Raw genomic sequence first — 23,261 nt, forward strand, 5'->3', positions numbered from 1 at the left:
TTGTAATTAGAGAATTTTTTAACCTGTCGATATAGAACCTGACCAGATTCTGTATCACATGCTGCAATTAATATTATTAAATTTTATTTATAAAGGCGTCACAAATTCCCTGCAGTGCCAGACATTCCCTAGATTAGAGGATGAGGCTATGATCTGAGGAGGCAGGGAGAGGGCCGGAGGGAATATAGACAGATGAGGCTAGAGACTTAGGGAGGGGAGGAGAGGTGTAAGGCTTGGTAAGTGAGGTGTAGGAAGGCAATGATGTATGTTGCAGAGGGGGGAGGCTATGATCTGAGGAGGCAGGGAGAGGGCAGGAGGGAATATAGACAAATGAGGCTACAGACGTAGGGAGGGGAGGAGAGGTTTAAGGCTTAGTAAGTGAGGTGTAGGAAGGCAATGATGAATGTTCTAGAGGATGAGGCATTGATCTGAGGAGGAAGGGAGAGGGCAGGAGGGAATATAGACAAATGAGGCTACAGACGTAGGGAGGGGAGGAGAGGTTTAAGGCTTAGTAAGTGAGGTGTAGGAAGGCAATGATGAATGTTCTAGAGGATGAGGCTATGATCTGAGGAGGAAGGGAGAGGGCAGGATGAATATAGACAGATGGGGCTAGAGACTTGGGGAGGGGAGGAGAGGTGTAATGCTTGGTAAGTGAGGTGTAGGAAGGCAATGACGTATGTTGCAGAGGGTGAGGCTATGATCTGAGGAGGAAGGGAGAGGGCAGGAGGGAATATAGACAGATGAGGCTAGAGACGTAGGGAGGGGAGAAGAGGTCTAAGGCTTGGTAAGTGAGGTGTAGGAAGGCAATGATGTATGTTGCAGAGGGGGGAGGCTATGATCTGAGGAGGGAATATAGACAGATGAGGCTAGAGACGTAGGGAGGGGAGGAGAGGTGTAAGGCTTGGTAAGTGAGGAGTAGGAATGGAATGAAGTATGTTGCAGAGGGGGGAGGCTATGATCTGAGGAGGAAGGGAGAGGGCAGGAGGGAATATAGACACATGAGGCTAGAGACGTAGGGAGGGGAGGAGAGGTCTAAGGATTGGTAATTGAGGTGTAGGAAGGCAATGATGAATGTTCTAGAGGATGAGGCTATGATCTGAGGAGGAAGGGAGAGGGCAGGAGGGAATATAGACAGATGAGGCTAGAGACATAGGGAGGGGAGGAGAGGTGTAAGGCTTGGTAAGTGAGGAGTAGGAAGGGAATGAAGAATGTTCTAGAGGATGAGGCTATGATCTGAGGAGGAAGGGAGAGGGCCGGAGGGAATATAGACAGATGAGGCTAGAGACGTAGGGAGGGGAGGAGAGGTGTAAGGGTTGGTAAGTGAGGTGTAGGAAGGCAATGATGTATGTTGCAGAGGGGGGAGGCTATGATCTGAGGAGGAAGGGAGAGGGCAGGAGGGAATATAGACAGATGAGGCTAGAGACGTAGGGAGGGGAGAAGAGGTCTAAGGCTTGGTAAGTGAGGTGTAGGAAGGCAATGATGTATGTTGCAGAGGGGGGAGGCTATGATCTGAGGAGAAAGGGAGAGGGCAGGAGGGAATATAGACAGATGAGGCTAGAGACATAGGGAGGGGAGGAGAGGTTTAGGTTTAAGGCTTGGTAAGTGAGGAGTAGGAAGGGAATGAAGAATGTTCTAGAGGATGAGGCTATGATCTGAGGAGGAAGGGAGAGGGCAGGAGGGAATATAGACAGATGAGGCTAGAGACATAGGGAGGGGAGGAGAGGTGTAAGGCTTGGTAAGTGAGGAGTAGGAATGGAATGAAGTATGTTGCAGAGGGGGGAGGCTATGATCTGAGGAGGAAGGGAGAGGGCAGGAGGGAATATAGACAGATGAGGCTAGAGACGTAGGGAGGGGAGGAGAGGTCTAAGGATTGGTAATTGAGGTGTAGGAAGGCAATGATGTATGTTGCAGAGGGGGAGGCTATGATCTGAGGAGGAAGGGAGAGGGCAGGAGGGAATATAGACAGATGAGGCTAGAGACGTAGGGAGGGGAGAAGAGGTCTAAGGCTTGGTAAGTGAGGTGTAGGAAGGCAATGATGTATGTTGCAGAGGGGGGAGGCTATGATCTGAGGAGGGAATATAGACAGATGAGGCTAGAGACATAGGGAGGGGAGGAGAGGTTTAGGTTTAAGGCTTGGTAAGTGAGGAGTAGGAAGGGAATGAAGAATGTTCTAGAGGATGAGGCTATGATCTGAGGAGGAAGGGAGAGGGCAGGAGGGAATATAGACAGATGAGGCTAGAGACGTAGGGAGGGGAGGAGAGGTGTAAGGCTTGGTAAGTGAGGAGTAGGAATGGAATGAAGTATGTTGCAGAGGGGGGAGGCTATGATCTGAGGAGGAAGGGAGAGGGCAGGAGGGAATATAGACAGATGAGGCTAGAGACGTAGGGAGGGGAGGAGAGGTCTAAGGATTGGTAATTGAGGTGTAGGAAGGCAATGATGAATGTTCTAGAGGATGAGGCTATGATCTGAGGAGGAAGGGAGAGGGCAGGAGGGAATATAGACAGATGAGGCTAGAGACATAGGGAGGGGAGGAGAGGTGTAAGGCTTGGTAAGTGAGGAGTAGGAAGGGAATGAAGAATGTTCTAGAGGATGAGGCTATGATCTGAGGAGGAAGGGAGAGGGCCGGAGGGAATATAGACAGATGAGGCTAGAGACGTAGGGAGGGGAGGAGAGGTGTAAGGGTTGGTAAGTGAGGTGTAGGAAGGCAATGATGTATGTTGCAGAGGGGGGAGGCTATGATCTGAGGAGGAAGGGAGAGGGCAGGAGGGAATATAGACAGATGAGGCTAGAGACGTAGGGAGGGGAGAAGAGGTCTAAGGCTTGGTAAGTGAGGTGTAGGAAGGCAATGATGTATGTTGCAGAGGGGGGAGGCTATGATCTGAGGAGAAAGGGAGAGGGCAGGAGGGAATATAGACAGATGAGGCTAGAGACATAGGGAGGGGAGGAGAGGTTTAGGTTTAAGGCTTGGTAAGTGAGGAGTAGGAAGGGAATGAAGAATGTTCTAGAGGATGAGGCTATGATCTGAGGAGGAAGGGAGAGGGCAGGAGGGAATATAGACAGATGAGGCTAGAGACGTAGGGAGGGGAGGAGAGGTGTAAGGCTTGGTAAGTGAGGAGTAGGAATGGAATGAAGTATGTTGCAGAGGGGGGAGGCTATGATCTGAGGAGGAAGGGAGAGGGCAGGAGGGAATATAGACAGATGAGGCTAGAGACGTAGGGAGGGGAGGAGAGGTCTAAGGATTGGTAATTGAGGTGTAGGAAGGCAATGATGTATGTTGCAGAGGGGGAGGCTATGATCTGAGGAGGAAGGGAGAGGGCAGGAGGGAATATAGACAGATGAGGCTAGAGACGTAGGGAGGGGAGGAGAGGTGTAAGGCTTGGTAAGTGAGGTGTAGGAAGGCAATGACGTATGTTGCAGAGGGGGGAGGCTATGATCTGAGGAGGAAGGGAGAGGGCAGGAGGGAATATAGACAGATGAGGCTAGAGACGTAGGGAGGGGAGGAGAGGTGTAAGGATTGGTAAGTGAGGTGTAGGAAGGGAATGATGTATGTTGCAGAGGGGGAGGTAGACGCTGTATAGCAGGAGAGTAAAATGAGACAATAAGCAGTACTGAGAGTAGAATGAGGGGGGAAGAGAGAGGGAGGCCAGGGTGCAGGCGGATACTGTAAGGAAAGTGTGAAATGGTGAGAGCCTGAATGGAGGCAACAGGGGTTAGGAAGGGCCGGATTTTGGCAATGTTCTATAGCCGGTAGCGGCACATGTGGACTGAATGTGGGGTGTAAAAGGGAGGGCGGAGCTGAGGATAACACTAAGGCAGATAACGTGGAATGAGAGGATGATGATGGCAACTAACTGGTGTACAGTACTGCCATGGGTTATTATACCCTATCCGTGTACAGGACATTATATTCTGTCTCTGCCGCCAGTAACACAGTATTTCCTCCATAACTGGTGTACAGTGCTGCCATGGGTTATTATACAGTATCCGTGTACAGGACATTATATTCTGTCTCTGCCGCCAGTAACACAGTATTTCCTCCATAACTGGTGTACAGTGCTGCCATGGGTTATTATACAGTATCCGTGTACAGGACATTATATTCTGTCTCTGCCGCCAGTAACACAGTATTTCCTCCATAACTGGTGTACAGTACTGCCATGGGTTATTATACCCTATCCGTGTACAGGACATTATATTCTGTCTCTGCCGCCAGTAACACAGTATTTCCTCCATAACTGGTGTACAGTACTGCCATGGGATATTATACCCTATCCGTGTACAGGACATTATATTCTGTCTCTGCCGCCAGTAACACAGTATTTCCTCCAAAACTGGTGTACAGTACTGCCATGGGTTATTATACCCTATCCGTGTACAGGACATTATATTCTGTCTCTGCCGCCAGTAACACAGTATTTCCTCCATAACTGGTGTACAGTGCTGCCATGGGTTATTATACCCTATCCGTGTACAGGACATTATATTCTGTCTCTGCCGCCAGTAACACAGTATTTCCTCCATAACTGGTGTACAGTGCTGCCATGGGATATTATACCCTATCCGTGTACAGGACATTATATTCTGTCTCTGCCGCCAGTAACACAGTATTTCCTCCATAACTGGTGTACAGTGCTGCCATGGGTTATTATACCCTATCCGTGTACAGGACATTATATTCTGTCTCTGCCGCCAGTAACACAGTATTTCCTCCATAACTGGTGTACAGTACTGCCATGGGTTATTATACAGTATCCGTGTACAGGACATTATATTCTGTCTCTGCCGCCAGTAACACAGTATTTCCTCCATAACTGGTGTACAGTACTGCCATGGGTTATTATACCCTATCCGTGTACAGGACATTATATTCTGTCTCTGCCGCCAGTAACACAGTATTTCCTCCATAACTGGTGTACAGTGCTGCCATGGGTTGTTATACCCTATCCGTGTACAGGACATTATATTCTGTCTCTGCCGCCAGTAACACAGTATTTCCTCCATAACTGGTGTACAGTACTGCCATGGGTTATTATACCCTATCCGTGTACAGGACATTATATTCTGTCTCTGCCGCCAGTAACACAGTATTTCCTCCATAACTGGTGTACAGTACTGCCATGGGTTATTATACCCTATCCGTGTACAGGACATTATATTCTGTCTCTGCCGCCAGTAACACAGTATTTCCTCCATAACTGGTGTACAGTACTGCCATGGGTTATTATACCCTATCCGTGTACAGGACATTATATTCTGTCTCTGCCGCCAGTAACACAGTATTTCCTCCATAACTGGTGTACAGTGCTGCCATGGGTTATTATACCCTATCCGTGTACAGGACATTATATTCTGTCTCTGCCGCCAGTAACACAGTATTTCCTCCATAACTGGTGTACAGTACTGCCATGGGTTATTATACAGTATCCGTGTACAGGACATTATATTCTGTCTCTGCCGCCAGTAACACAGTATTTCCTCCATAACTGGTGTACAGTACTGCCATGGGTTATTATACCCTATCCGTGTACAGGACATTATATTCTGTCTCTGCCGCCAGTAACACAGTATTTCCTCCATAACTGGTGTACAGTACTGCCATGGGTTATTATACAGTATCCGTGTACAGGACATTATATTCTGTCTCTGCCACCAGTAACACAGTATTTCCTCCAAAACTGGTGTACAGTACTGCCATGGGTTATTATACCCTATCCGTGTACAGGACATTATATTCTGTCTCTGCCGCCAGTAACACAGTATTTCCTCCATAACTGGTGTACAGTGCTGCCATGGGTTATTATACCCTATCCGTGTACAGGACATTATATTCTGTCTCTGCCGCCAGTAACACAGTATTTCCTCCATAACTGGTGTACAGTACTGCCATGGGTTATTATACCCTATCCGTGTACAGGACATTATATTCTGTCTCTGCCGCCAGTAACACAGTATTTCCTCCATAACTGGTGTACAGTACTGCCATGGGTTATTATACCCTATCTGTGTACAGGACATTATATTCTGTCTCTGCCGCCAGTAACACAGTATTTCCTCCATAACTGGTGTACAGTACTGCCATGGGTTATTATACCCTATCCGTGTACAGGACATTATATTCTGTCTCTGCCGCCAGTAACACAGTATTTCCTCCATAACTGGTGTACAGTACTGCCATGGGTTATTATACCCTATCCGTGTACAGGACATTATATTCTGTCTCTGCCACCAGTAACACAGTATTTCCTCCATAACTGGTGTACAGTACTGCCATGGGTTATTATACCCTATCCGTGTACAGGACATTATATTCTGTCTCTGCCACCAGTAACACAGTATTTCCTCCATAACTGGTGTACAGTACTGCCATGGGTTATTATACCCTATCCGTGTACAGGACATTATATTCTGTCTCTGCCGCCAGTAACACAGTATTTCCTCCATAACTGGTGTACAGTACTGCCATGGGTTATTATACCCTATCCGTGTACAGGACATTATATTCTGTCTCTGCCGCCAGTAACACAGTATTTCCTCCATAACTGGTGTACAGTACTGCCATGGGATATTATACCGTATCCGTGTACAGGACACTCTGCTGTTCTGAGCCTCCAGGATAATGCATTTATATGTAGGAAATGTACATTTAAACAAGGTACCCGGAACCCTGATACTTACTTGTACGGTGCTTTATTCCGAGCGGCCACACTGGTCAGCAGAGAGGACTGAAACCAACCTCCCAGCTGGTCTTTACCTTCCATGTACACGTCAGCTCTCTGTTCCGCATCTGTGTAACACACACAGAGAGCTACTGTCATTCATAACACATGCACAAATGTACCATATAGCTGTATACATCCTGACTCTGATAGTAATAGTACTATGCTATGTGCTACATATATACCATATAGCTGTATACATCCTGACTCTGATAGTAATAGTACTATGCTATGTGCTACATATATACCATATAGCTGTACACATCCTGACTCTGATAGTAATAGTACTATGCTATGTGCTACATATATACCATATAGCTGTACACATCCTGACTCTGAGAGTAATACTATGCTATGTGCTATATATACACCATATAGCTGTATTCATCCTGACTCTGATAGTAATAGTACTATGCTATGTGTTATATATACACCATATAGCTGTATACGTCCTGACTCTGATAGTAATAGTACTATGCTATGTGCTATATATACACCACATAGCTGTATACATCCTGACTCTGATAGTAATAGTACTATGCTATGTGCTATATATACACCATATAGCTGTATACGTCCTGACTCTGATAGTAATACTGTGCTATGTGCTACATATACACCATATAGCTGTATACATCCTGACTCTGATAGTAATAGTACTATGCTATGTGCTATATATACACCATATAGCTGTATACGTCCTGACTCTGATAGTAATAGTACTATGCTATGTGCTACATATACATCATATAGCTGTATACATCCTGACTCTGATAGTAATACTATGCTATGTGCTACATATACACCATATAGCTGTATACATCCTGACTCTGATAGTAATACTATGCTATGTGCTACATATATACCATATAGCTGTATACATCCTGACTCTGATAGTAATAGTACTATGCTATGTGCTATATATACACCATATAGCTGTATACATCCTGACTCTGATAGTAATAGTACTATGCTATGTGCTATATATACACCATATAGCTGTATACATCCTGACTCTGATAGTAATAGTACTATGCTATGTGCTACATATACACCATATAGCTGTATACATCCTGACTCTGATAGTAATAGTACTATGCTATGTGCTATATATACACCATATAGCTGTATACATCCTGACTCTGATAGTAATAGTACTATGCTATGTGCTATATATACACCATATAGCTGTATACGTCCTGACTCTGATAGTAATACTATGCTATGTGCTACATATACACCATATAGCTGTATACATCCTGACTCTGATAGTAATACTATGCTATGTGCTACATATACACCATATAGCTGTATACATCCTGACTCTGATAGGAATACTATGCTATGTGCTACATATATACCATATAGCTGTATTCATCCTGACTCTGATAGTAATAGTACTATGCTATATATACACCATATAGCTGTATACATCCTGACTCTGATAGTAATAGTACTATGCTATGTGCTACATATATACCATATAGCTGTATACATCCTGACTCTGATAGTAATAGTACTATGCTATGTGCTATATATACACCATATAGCTGTATACATCCTGACTCTGATAGTAATAGTACTATGCTATGTGCTACATATACACCATATAGCTGTATACTTCCTGACTCTGATAGTAATACTATGCTATGTGCTACATATATACCATATAGCTGTATTCATCCTGACTCTGATAGTAATAGTACTATGCTATGTGCTATATATACACCATATAGCTGTATACATCCTGACTCTGATAGTAATAGTACTATGCTATGTGCTATATATACACCATATAGCTGTATACATCCTGACTCTGATAGTAATACTATGCTATGTGCTATATATACACACCATATAGCTGTATACGTCCTGACTCTGATAGTAATACTATGCTATGTGCTATATACACACCATATAGCTGTATACATCCTGACTCTGATAGTAATACTATGCTATGTGCTACATATATACCATATAGCTGTATACTTCCTGACTCTGATAGTAATAATACTATGCTATGTGCTACATATATACCATATAGCTGTATACATCCTGACTCTGATAGTAATAGTACTATGCTATGTGCTATATATACACCATATAGCTGTATACATCCTGACTCTGATAGTAATACTATGCTATGTGCTACATATATACCATATAGCTGTATTCATCCTGACTCTGATAGTAATACTATGCTATGTGCTACATATATACCATATAGCTGTATACTTCCTGACTCTGATAGTAATAGTACTATGCTATGTGCTATATATACACCATATAGCTGTATACGTCCTGACACTGATAGTAACAGTACTATGCTATGTGCTACATATACACCATATAGCTGTATACGTCCTGACTCTGATAGTAATACTATGCTATGTGTTATATATACACCATATAGCTGTATACGTCCTGACTCTGATAGTAATAGTACTATGCTATGTGCTATACATATACACCATATAGCTGTATACGTCCTGACTCTGATAGTAATACTATGCCATGTGCTATATATACACCATATAGCAGTATACATCCTGACTCTGATAGTAATAGTACTATGCTATGTGCTACATATATACCATATAGCTGTATACGTCCTGACTCTGATAGGAAAACTATGCTATGTGCTACATATATACCATATAGCTGTATACATCCTGACTCTGATAGTAATAGTACTATGCTATGTGCTAGATATACACCATATAGCTGTATACATCCTGACTCTGATAGTAATACTATGCCATGTGCTATATATACACCATATAGCAGTATACATCCTGACTCTGATAGTAATAGTACTATGCTATGTGCTACATATATACCATATAGCTGTATACGTCCTGACTCTGATAGGAAAACTATGCTATGTGCTACATATATACCATATAGCTGTATACATCCTGACTCTGATAGTAATAATACTATGCTATATATACACCATATAGCTGTATACTTCCTGACTCTGATAGTAATACTATGCTATGTGCTACATATACATCATATAGCTGTATACATCCTGACTCTGATAGTAATAGTACTATGCTATGTGTTATATATACACCATATAGCTGTATACGTCCTGACTCTGATAGTAATAGTACTATGCTATGTGCTACATATACACCATATAGCTGTATACGTCCTGACTCTGATAGTAATAGTACTATGCTATGTGTTATATATACACCATATAGCTGTATACTTCCTGACTCTGATAATAACAGTACTATGCTATGTGCTACATATAGACCATATAGCTGTATACGTCCTGACTCCGATAGTAATAGTACTATGCTATGTGCTATATATACACCATATAGCTGTATACATCCTGACTCTGATAGTAATACTATGCTATGTGTTATATATACACCATATAGCTGTATACTTCCTGACTCTGATAATAATAGTACTATGCTATGTGCTATATATATACCATATAGCTGTATACTTCCTGACTCTGATAATAATAGTACTATGCTATGTGCTATATATACACGAAATAGCTGTATATGTCCTGACTCTGATAGTAATACTATGCTATGTGTTATATATACACCATATAGCTGTATACTTCCTGACTCTGATAGTATTACTATGATATGTGCTATATATACACACCATATAGCTGTATACTTCATGACTCTGATAGTAATTGTACTATGCTATGTGCTATATATACACCATATAGCTGTATACGTCCTGACTCTGATAGTAATACTATGATATGTGCTATATATACACACCATATAGCTGTATACGTCCTGACTCTGATAGTAATAGTACTATGCTATGTGTTATATATACACCATATAGCTGTATACGTCCTGACTCTGATAGTAATAGTACTATGCTATGTGTTATATATACACCATATAGCTGTATACTTCCTGACTCTGATAGTAATAGTACTATGCTATATATACACCATATAGCTGTATACGTCCTGACTCTGATAGTAATAGTACTATGCTATGTGTTATATATACACCATATAGCTGTATACTTCCTGACTCTGATAGTAATAGTACTATGCTATGTGCTATATATACACCATATAGCTGTATACTTCCTGACTCTGATAGTAATACTATGGTATGTGCTACATATATACCATATAGCTGTATGCATCCTGACTCTGATAGTAATAGTACTATGCTATGTGCTATACATATACACCATATAGCTGTATACTTCCTGACTCTGATACTAATACTATGCTATGTGTTATATATACACCATATAGCTGTATACATCCTGACTCTGATAGTAATACTATGCTATATACTATATATACACCATATAGCTGTATACGTCCTGACTCTGATAGTAATAGTACTATGCTATGTGCTACATATACACCATATAGCTGTATACATCCTGACTCTGATAGTAATACTATGCTATGTGCTACATATATACACCATATAGCTGTATACATCCTGACTCTGATAGTAATAGTACTATGCTATATATACACCATATAGCTGTATACGTCCTGACTCTGATAGTAATAGTACTATGCTATGTGCTACATATATACCATATAGCTGTATACATCCTGACTCTGATAGTAATAGTACTATGCTATATATACACCATATAGCTGTATACTTCCTGACTCTGATAATAACAGTACTATGCTATGTGCTATACATACACGAAATAGCTGTACACATCCTGACTGATAGTAATACTATGCTATGTGCTATATATACACCATATAGCTGTATACATCCTGACTCCGATAGTAATAGTACTATGCTATATATACACCATATAGCTGTATACTTCCTGACTCTGATAATAACAGTACTATGCTATGTGCTATACATACACGAAATAGCTGTACACATCCTGACTGATAGTAATACTATGCTATGTGCTACATATACACCATATAGCTGTATACGTCCTGACTCTGATAGTAATAGTACTATGCTATGTGTTATATATACACCATATAGCTGTATTCATCCTGACTCTGATAGTAATAGAACTATGCTATATATACACCATATAGCTGTATACTTCCTGACTCTGATAGTAATACTATGCTATGTGCTACATATATACCAAATAGCTGTAGACATCCTGACTCTGATAGTAATAGTACTATGCTATATATACACCATATAGCTGTATACTTCCTGACTCTGATAGTAATACTATGCTATGTGCTACATATATACCATATAGCTGTATACATCCTGACTCTGATAGTAATAGTACTATGCTATATATACACCATATAGCTGTATACGTCCTGACTCTGATAGTAATACTATGCTATGTGCTACATATATACCATATAGCTGTAGACATCCTGACTCTGATAGTAATAGTACTATGCTATATATACACCATATAGCTGTATACTTCCTGACTCTGATAGTAATACTATGCTATGTGCTACATATACACCATATAGCTGTATACGTCCTGACTCTGATAGTAATAGTACTATGCTATGTGCTACATATATACCATATAGCTGTATACATCCTGACTCTGATAGTAATAGTACTATGCTATATATACACCATATAGCTGTATACATCCTGACTCTGATAGTAATAGTACTATGCTATGTGCTACATATATACCATATAGCTGTATACATCCTGACTCTGATAGTAATACTATGCTATGTGCTATATATACACACCATATAGCTGTATACGTCCTGACTCCGATAGTAATAGTACTACGCTATATATACACCATATAGCTGTATACGTCCTGACTCTGATAGTAATAGTACTATGCTATGTGTTACATATACACCATATAGCTGTATACGTCCTGACTCTGATAGTAATACTATGCTATATACTATATATACACCATATAGCTGTATACGTCCTGACTCTGATAGTAATAGTACTATGCTATGTGCTACATATACACCATATAGCTGTATACATCCTGACTCTGATAGTAATACTATGCTATGTGCTACATATATACACCATATAGCTGTATACATCCTGACTCTGATAGTAATAGTACTATGCTATATATACACCATATAGCTGTATACGTCCTGACTCTGATAGTAATAGTACTATGCTATGTGTTATATATACACCATATAGCTGTATACTTCCTGACTCTGATAATAACAGTACTATGCTATGTGCTACATATATACCATATAGCTGTATACGTCCTGACTCTGATAGTAATACTATGCTATATACTATATATACACCATATAGCTGTATACGTCCTGACTCTGATAGTAATACTATGCTGTGTGTTATATATACACCATATAGCTGTATACGTCCTGACTCTGATAGTAATAGTACTATGCTATGTGCTATATATACACCATATAGCTGTATACGTCCTGACTCTGATAGTAATAGTACTATGCTATGTGCTATATATACACCATATAGCTGTATTCATCCTGACTCTGATAGTAATACTATGCTATGTGCTACATATATACCATATAGCTGTATACGTCCTGACTCTGATAGTAATACTATGCTATATACTATATATACACCATATAGCTGTATTCATCCTGACTCTGATAGTAATACTATGCTATGTGCTACATATATACCATATAGCTGTATACATCCTGACTCTGATAGTAATAGTACTATGCTATGTGCTACATATACACCATATAGCTGTATACGTCCTGACTCTGATAGTAATAGTACTATGCTATGTGCTATATATACACCATATAGCTGTATACATCCTGACTCTGATAGTAATACTATGCTATGTGCTACATATATACCATATAGCTGTATACATCCTGACTCTGATAGTAATAGTACTATGCTATGTGCTATATATACACCATATAGCTGTATATGTCCTGACTCTGATAGTAATACTATGCTATGTGCTATATATACACACCATATAGCTGTATACGTCCTGACTCTGAAAGTAATAGTACTATGCTATGTGCTACATATACACCATATAGCTGTATATGTCCTGACTCTGCTAGTAATAGTACTATGCTATGTGCTACATATATACCATATAGCTGTATTCATCCTGACTCTGATAGTAATAGTACTATGCTATGTGCTACATATATACCATATAGCTGTATACGTCCTGACTCTGATAGTAATACTATGCTATGTGCTATATACACATCATATAGCTGTATACATCCTGACTCTGATAGTAATACTATGCTATGTGCTACATATATACCATATAGCTGTATACTTCCTGACTCTGATAGTAATAATACTATGCTATGTGCTACATATATACCATATAGCTGTATACATCCTGACTCTGATAGTAATACTATGCTATGTGCTATATATACACACCATATAGATGTATACGTCCTGACTCTGATAGTAATAGTACTATGCTATGTGCTACATATAGATCTTATAGCTGATATACAGTATATCGACACTGATATATGAAAGAAAACAGATCACTGAGCCTCAGAGCTACATGGGAACACATACTATAGTATTATACTGTGTATTAGGTGGAAGGCTATTAAACAATAAGGAAATATGGACCCATCAGAATCGTAGTGAATGCAATGTGACTAGAATCGGTTATCTATATAATAGTCTGTGTCTGTCTGTTTGTCCTTTATGCACGGCCAGAGATTTGGACCTAGCTCCACAAATTTGGATGGTGGTGTTTGCCCAGAATTAGGTTTTTGCCCAGGTTTGAACTTCATCAGGGCCAGACACTGCCTCACAATCCTTAAAAATGGGGACACTCTTAAACTACACAGGTTCCAGTGGTGGCTCAAGTTGAAATTGGCAGTCTGCCAAAAACCTGTGTGAAAGCTACAAAAGAATAATTTTACCTCACAGTGTGAGCAAATGTCAAACTTTATGACATCTGCAAGTTCATATTAAATCCAGAGTTAGTCCTTTTTAAAGTGACCATATATATATTAGTCAGCCCTACCACCCCCTAAGCTGCATCAACGGGCGGGTACTCTGGCCTCCACGTCAGACGATAAGGCGAAGGCTTAGTGGGGACGCGGATGGTCCGGGCCCAGACTACAGCGGCTTCCGATACGTCTACGACGCCGGAAGCAAGGTCTGCTGTGCGAGATTCCCCGTGAGCGAGGAATCGCCTTACCGGACATCTCCTTGTGTCCGGTTGCAGTCTGGGACCCTAGCAAGCACAGCCAAGACACGCCAGAATCACCAGGTCTGTTACTGGTGTTGCGGCCCGGCGGAGGTAGCAGTACATGCTTAGTACTGCCAACCCAAAAACATAAAAAAATAAAATAAAACATAAAATAAAAGCTTAGGACTACCTGAGCAGTCCCCAGTTACAAAACTGCATCTGAATCCTGCCGCACCAAACAAACTAAAGGCCTGTTGCTGGGGTATATATGGAGGAGGATCCGAAGCATCCTGGGAGCTGAAAGCTTTAACTGTTTGGTGCCTGGATCTCGCCAGCCACATTACCCCATGGTATCCCTGTGGATCCTTATGGACCCTGAAAAAGAAAAACACAAATATTCCCCCACATAGAGCCCATTCGTGTTATACCAGAAAGAGTCCATTCAGGATATATCATGCAGTAGTAGTGCCCATTATATTAAGCCACACAGCTATGCCCCTTACACTACACAGTAATGCCCCTTACATATTAAACCACATAGCAATGCCCTTTACAGATATGCCACATAGCAGTAGTGCCCGGTATAACACATTATTCCACACAACAGTAGTGCCCCTTACACATTATGCCGTACAGTAATGCCCCTTATATGATTATGCCCCCCAGCAACTCGCCTCCCCGTGTCCCTCCAGCAGCATCTAGCCTCCCCCTGTGTGCCATCAGCAGCCAGCAAGTGTGGATTTGGTGCTCGGCCGCCAGCTAATTACAGGTGGCGCTCCGACAGGAAGCTGCAGACATGGACAGACAGCACCAGTGCAATTATAATCTGGCGCCAGTCGCGAGCCAATTGGAGCTCACGGAAAGAAGCCAATCAGGAGCCGCTACTTCTGATTGGCTGCTGGTCTGCGAGCTCTGATTGCCTTGTGGCTGTAATAAGTTGGCGGACCAGCACCAAATCAACACTGCTTACACCCAGGACGCCCTCGGCGGCCCTTACTGGACCGGCCCACCTTGTGTGCGTCACTTGGTGGAGGGGGAGCGGCGGGCCACAGGGGCAGCTCAGGCACCATAGCAGCCACACCTCTTGCACCCACGGTAGTTACGAAACTGGTTGCATGCATGTTAGCACACAGTGGGGTCCACTTCACGATGAGTGGAATGGGGCTATAGGCGAGGACAATGTAAACAAATAAGGGATGCAGGTTTACATCAGGGTCCAGTATTCAACCTGGGCAATGCCGGGTATCCCAGCTAGTAGGTAATTATATAGAATGGTGGCACAGTGGACAGCAATGTACACTCAGTGTCGGGGTTATTGGTGCATAATATGGGGGTACATTATATAGATAAGCCATAGCCACACTACCAATCTCCAGAATGCCAGCAGTCCCAGCATTCAGTGTACATTGGCAGAGAACGGTACCTCCTCCAGAATGTCAGCAGACCCAGCATTCAGTGTACATTGGCAGAGAACGGTACCTCCCGCAGAGAATGGAACCTCCCCCAGAATGCCAGCAGTCCCAGCATTCAGTGTACATTGGCAGAGAACGGTACCTCCTCCAGAATGTTAGCAGTCCCAGCATTCAGTGTACATTTGCAGAGAACGATACCTCCCCCAAAATGCCAGCAGTCCCAGCATTCAGTGCACATTGGCAGAGAAATGTGAACGGTACCTCCCCCAGAATGCCAGCATTCAGTGTACATTGGCAGAGAACGGTACCTCCCCCAGAATGCCAGCAGTACCAGCAGTCAGTGTACATTGGCAGAGAGTAGTACCTCCCCCAGAATGCCAGCAGTCCCAGCATTCAGTGTACATTGGCAGAGAACAGTACCTCCCCCAGAATGCCAGCATTGTGTACATTGGCAGAGAACAGTACCTCCTCAAGAATGCCAGCAGTCCCAGCATTCAGTGTACATTGGCAGAGAACAGTACCTCCCCAAGAATGCCTGCAGTCAGTGTACATTGGAAGAGAACGGTACCTCCCCCAGAATGCCAGCATTCAGTGTACATTGGCCAGCATTCAGTGTACATTGGCAGAGAACGGTACCTCCCCCATCATGCCAGCAGTCCCAGCATTCAGTGTACATTGGCAGAGAACGTTACCTCCCCCAGAATGCCAGCAGTCCTAGCAGTCAGTGTACATTGGCAGAGAACGGTACCTCCTCCAGAATGCCAGCAGTCCCAGCATTCAGTGTACATTGGCAGAGAACAGTACCTCCTCCAGAATGCCAGCAGTTCAAGCATTCAGTGTACATTGGCAGAGAACGGTACCTGCTCATGAATGTCAGCATTCAGTGTACATTGGCAGAGAACAGTACCTCCTCCAGAATGCCAGCAGTCCCAGCTTTCAGTGTACATTGGCAGAGAACGGTACCTCCCCCATCATGCCAGCAGTCCCAGCATTCAGTGTACATTGGCAGAGAACGGTACCTCCCCCAGAATGTCAGCAGTCCCAGCATTCAGTGTACATCGGCAGAGAACGGTACCTCCTCAGGAATGCCAGCAGTTCAAGCATTCAGTGTACATTGGCAGAGAACGGTACCTGCTCATGAATGTCAGCATTCAGTGTACATTGGCAGAGAACAGTACCTCCTCCAGAATGCCAGCAGTCCCAGCTTTCAGTGTACATTGGCAGAGAACGGTACCTCCCCCATCATGCCAGCAGTCCCAGCATTCAGTGTACATTGGCCGAGAACGGTACCTCCCCCAGAATGTCAGCAGTCCCAGCATTCAGTGTACATTGGCATAGAGCGGTACCTCCCCCAGAATGCCAGCAGTCCCAGCATTCAGTGTACATTGGCAGAGAACGGTACCTCCCCCAGAATGCCAGCATTCAGTGTACATTGGAAGAGAACGGTACCTCCTCCAGAATGTCAGCAGTCCCAGCATTCAGAGTATATTGGCAGAGAACGGTACCTGCTCCAGAATGTCAGCAGTCCCAGCATTCAGTGTACATTAGCAGAGAACGGTACCTCCCCCACAATGACAGCAGTCCCAGCATTCAGTGTACAACGGCAGAGAACGGTACCTACCCCAGAATGCCAGCAGTCAGTGTACATTGGCAGAGAAGGGTACCTCCCCCAGAATGCCAGCATTCAGTGTATATTGGCAGAGAACGGTACCTCCCCCAGAATGCCAGCAGTCAGTGTACATTGGCAGAGAACGTTACCTCCCCCAGAATGCCAGCAGTCTCAGCAGTCAGTGTATATTGGCAGAGAACGGTACCTCCTCCAGAATGCCAGCAGTCCCAGCATTCAGTGTACATTGGCAGAGAACAGTACCTCCTCCAGAATGCCAGTAGTCCCAGCATTCAGTGTACATTGGCAGAGAACGGTACCTCCTCAGGAATGTCAACAGTTCAAGCATTCAGTGTACATTGGCAGAGAACGGTACCTCCTCCAGAATGCCAGCAGTCCCAGCATTCAGTGTACATTGACAGAGAACGGTACCTCCCCCATCATGCCAGCAGTCCCAGCATTCAGTGTACATTGGCAGAGAACGGTACCTCCCCCAGAATGTCAGCAGTCCCAGCATTCAATGTACATTGGCAGAGAGCGGTACCTCCCCCAGAATGCCAGCAGTCCCAGCATTCAGTGTACATTGGCAGAGAACTTAACCTCCCCCAGAATGCCAGCATTCAGTGTACCATGGCAGAGAACGGTACCTTCCCCAGAATGCCAGCAGTCAGTGTACATTGGCAGAGAAGGGTACCTCCCCCAGAATGCCAGCAGTCAGTGTACATTGGCAGAGAACGGTACCTCCTCCAGAATGCCAGCAGTCCCAGCATTCAGTGTATATTGGCAGAGAACGGTACCTCCCCCAGAATGCCAGCAGTCCCAGCAGTCAGTGTACATTGGAATAGAACGGTACCTCCTCCAGAATGTCAGCAGTCCCAGCATTCAGTGTACATTGGAAGAGAACGGTACCTGCTCCAGAATGTCAGCACTTCCGGCATTTAGTGTACATTAGCAGAGAAGGGTACCTCCCCCACAATGCCAGCAGTCCCAGCATTCAGTGTACAACGGCAGAGAACGGTACCTACCCCAGAATGCCAGCAGTCAGTGTACATTGGCAGAGAAGGGTACCTCCCCCAGAATGCCAGCATTCAGTGTATATTGGCAGAGAACGGTACCTCCCCCAGAATGCCAGCAGTCCCAGCAGTCAGTGTACATTGGCAGAGAACGTTACCTCCCCCAGAATGCCAGCAGTCCCAGCAGTCAGTGTATATTGGCAGAGAACGGTACCTCCTCCAGAATGCCAGCAGTCCCAGCTTTCAGTGTACATTGGCAGAGAACAGTACCTCCTCCAGAATGCCAGTAGTCCCAGCATCCAGTGTACATTGGCAGAGAACGGTACCTCCTCCAGAATGCCAGCAGTCCCAGCATTCAGTGTACATTGGCAGAGAACGGTATCTCCCCCATCATGCCAGCAGTCCCAGCATTCAGTGTACATTGGCAGAGAACGGTACCTCCCCCAGAATGTCAGCAGTCCCAGCATTCAATGTACATTGGCAGAGAGCGGTACCTCCCCCAGAATGCCAGCAGTCCCAGCATTCAGTGTACATTGGCAGAGAACTTTACCTCCCCCAGAATGCCAGCATTCAGTGTACATTGGCAGAGAACGGTACCTACTCCAGAAGGCCAGTAGTCCCAGCATTCAGTGTACATTGGCAGAGAACGGTACCTCCCCCAGAATGCCAGCAGTCCCAGCATTCAGTGTATATTGGCAGAGAACGGTACCTCCCCCATAATGCCAGCAGTACCAGCATTCAGGATACATTGGCAGAGAACGGTACCTCCCCCAGAATGTCAGCAGTCCCAGCATTCAGTGTACATTGGCAGAGAACGGTACCTCCCCCAGAAAGCCAGCAGTCAGTATACATTGGCAGAAAAGGGTATCTCCCCCAGAATGCCAGCAGTCAGTGTACCATGGCAGAGAACGGTACCTTCCCCAGAATGACAGCAGTCAGTGTACATTGGCAGAGAAGGGTACCTCCCCCAGAATGCCAGCAGTCAGTGTACATTGGCAGAGAACAGTACCTCCTCCAGAATGCCAGCAGTCCCAGCATTCAGAGTACATTGGCAGAGAAAGGTACCTCCTCCAAAATGCCAGCATTCAGTGTACATTGGCAGAGAACGGTACCCTCTCCAAAATGCCAGCATTCAGTGTACATTGGCAGAGAACGGTACCTCCCCCAGAATGTCAGCAATCCCAGCATTCAGTGTACATTGGCAGAGAACAGTACCTCCTCCAGAATGTCAGCAGTCCCAGCAGTCAGTGTACATTGGCAGAGAACGGTACCTCCCCCATCATGCCAGCAGTCCCAGCAGTCAGTGTACATTGGCAGAGAACGGTACCTCCTCCAGAATGTCAGTAATCCCAGCATTCAGTGTACATTGGCAGAGAACGGTACCTCCTCTAGAATGTCAGCAGTCCCAGCGTTCAATGTACATTGGCAGAGAACGGTACCTCCCCCATCATGCCAGCAGTCCCAGCATTCAGTGTACAATAGCAGAGAACGGTACCTCCCCAAGAATGCCAGCAGTCCCAGCATTTAGTGTACATTGCCAGAGAATGGTACCTCCTCCAGAATGCCAGCAGTCCCAGCATTCAGTGTACATTGGCAGAGAACGGTACCTCCCCCAGAATGCCAGCAGTCCCAGCAGTCAGTGTACATTGGCAGAGAACAGTACCTCCTCCAGAATGTCAGCAGTCCCAGCATTCAGTGTACAATGGCAGAGAACGGTACCTCCTCCAGAATGCCAGCAGTCCCAGCTTTCAGTGTACATTGCCAGAGAATGGTACCTCCCCCATCATGCCAGCAGTCCCAGTATTCAGTGTACATTGGCAGAGAACAGTACCTCCTCCAGAATGATAGCAGTCCCAGTATTCAGTGTACATTGGCAGAGAACGGTACTTCCTCCAGAATGTCAGCAGTCACAGAATTCAGTGTACATTGGCAGAGAACGGTACCTCCCCCATTATGCCAGCAGTCCCAGCATTCAGTGTACATTGGCAGAGAACGGTACCTCCTCCAGAAAGCTAGCAGTCCCAGCATTTAGTGCACATTGGCAGAGAACGGTACCTCCTCCAGAATGTCAGTAGTCCCAGCATTCAGTTCACAATGGCAGAGAACGGTACCTCCCCCAGAATGCCAGCAGTCCCAGCATTCAGTGTACATTGGCAGAGATCGGTACCTATCCAAGAATGCCAGCAGTCCCAGAATTCAGTGTACATTGGCAGAGAACGGTACCTCCTCCAGAATGTCAGCAGTCCCAGCATTCAGTGTACATTGGCACAAAACGGTACCTCCCCCAGAATGTCAGCAGTCCCAGCATTCAGTGTACATTGGCAGAGAACGGTACCTCCCCCAGAATGCCAGCAGTCCCAGCATTCAGTGTACATTGGCAGAGATCGGTACCTCCTCCAGAATGCCAGCAGTCCCAGCATTCAGTGTACATTGGCAGAGAACGGTACCTCCTCCAGAATGTCAGCAGTCCCAAAATTCAGTGTACATTGGCACAAAACGGTACCTCCCCCAGAATGTCAGCAGTCCCAACATTCAGTGTACATTGGCAGAGAACGGTACCTCCCCCAGAATGCCAGCATTCAGTGTACATTGCCAGAGAACAGTACCTCCCCCAAAATTTCAGCAGTCCCACCATTCAGTGTACATTGGCAGAGAACGGTACCTCCCCCAGAATGCCAGTAGTCCCCGTATTCAGTGTACATTCCCAGAGAACGGTACCTCCCCCATTATGGCAGCAGTCAGTTTACATTGGTAGAGAACGGTACCTCCCCCAGAATGCCAGCAGTCCCAGTATTCAGTGTACATTGGCAGAGAACGGTACCTTCCCCAGAATGCCAGCATTCAGTGTACATTGGCAGAGAATGGTACCTCCTGCAGAATGCCAGCAGTTCCAGCAGTCAGTGTACATTGGCAGAGAACGGTACCTCCCCCAGAACGCCAGCAGTTCCAGTAGTCAGTGTACATTGGCAGAGAACGGTACCTCCCCCAGAACGCCAGCAGTTCCAGCAGTCAGTGTACATTGGCAGAGAACGGTACCTCCCCCAGAACGCCAGCAGTCCCAGCAGTCAGTGTACATTGGCAGAGAACGGTACCTGCCGTAGAATGCCAGCAGTTACAGCAGTCAGTGTACATTGGCAGAGAACGGTACCTCCTCTAGAATGCCAGCAGTCCCAGCATTCAGTGTACATTGGCAGAGAACGGTACCTCCTCTAGAATGCCAGCAGTCCCAGCATTCAGTGTACAATGGCAGAGAACGGTACCTCCTCCAGAATGTCAGCAGTTCCAGCATTCAGTGTACATTGGCAGAGAACGGTACCTCCTCCATCATGCCAGCAGTCCCAGTATTCAGTGTACATTGCCAGAGAACGGTACCTCCCCCATCATGCCAGCAGTCCCAGCATTCAGTGTACATTGGCAGAGAACGGTACCTCCTCCAGAATGTCAGCAGTCCCAGCATTCAGTGTACATTGGCAGAGAACGGTACCTCCTCCAGAATGTCAGCAGTTCCAGCATTCAGTGTACATTGGCAGAGAACGGTACCTCCTCCATCATGCCAGCAGTCCCAGAATTCAGTGTACATTGCCAGAGAACGGTACCTCCCCCATCATGCCAGCAGTCCCAGCATTCAGTGTACATTGGCAGAGAACGGTACCTCCTCCAGAATGTCAGCAGTCCCAGCATTCAGTGTACATTGGCAGAAAACGGTACCTTCCCCCAGAATGCCAGCAGTCCCAGCATTCAGTGTACATTAGCAGAGAACGGTACCTCCCCCAGAATGCCAGCAGTCCCAGCATTCAGTGTACATTGGCAGAGAACGGTAGCTGCCCCAGAATGCCAGCATTCAGTGTACATTGGCAGAGAACGGTACCTCCTCCAGAATGTCAACAGTCCCAGCATTCAGTGTACACTGGCAGAGAACGGTACCTCCCCCAGAATGCCAGCAGTCCCAGCATTCAGTGTACATTGGCAGAGAACGGTACCTCCCCCAGAATGTCAGCAGTCCCAGCATTCAGGGTACAATGGCAGAGAACGGTACCTCCTCCAGAATGTCAGCAGTCCCAGCATTCAGTGTACATTGGCAGAGAACGGTACCTCCCCCAGAATGCCAGCAGTCCCAGCATTCAGTGTACATTGGCAGAGAACGGTACCTCCTCTAGAATGTCAGCAGTCCCAGCATTCAGTGTACATTGGCAGAGAACGGTACCTCCCCCAGAATGCCAGCAGTCCCAGCATTCAGTGTACATTGGCAGAGAACGGTACCTACCCCAGAATGCCAGCAGTCCCAGAATTCAGTGTACATTGGCAGAGAACAGTACCTCCTCCAGAATGCCAGCAGTCCTAGCATTCAGTGTACATTGGCAGAGAACGGCACCTCCCCCAGAATGCCAGCATTCAG

General features: G+C 44.9%; 1 protein-coding gene across 1 annotated transcript in view; it reads right to left on the reverse strand.

Annotated features, from left to right (window-relative positions):
- Positions 1–23,261, reverse strand: part of IARS2 (isoleucyl-tRNA synthetase 2, mitochondrial) — a gene marked incomplete at its 5' end in the record, with an annotated part of 211,516 nt that overhangs the window by 55,054 nt on the left and 133,201 nt on the right. Inside the window, one exon of the mRNA XM_088465027.1 lies at positions 6,676–6,784. Coding sequence (XP_088321153.1) covers positions 6,676–6,784 — 109 coding nt within the window. The remainder of the gene's footprint in view (positions 1–6,675; positions 6,785–23,261) is intronic.

Source organism: Taudactylus pleione, unplaced genomic scaffold (genome assembly GCF_031769625.1).
Source record: "Taudactylus pleione unplaced genomic scaffold, aTauple2 ptg001804l, whole genome shotgun sequence".
Classification (NCBI taxonomy): Eukaryota; Metazoa; Chordata; class Amphibia; order Anura; family Myobatrachidae; genus Taudactylus; species Taudactylus pleione.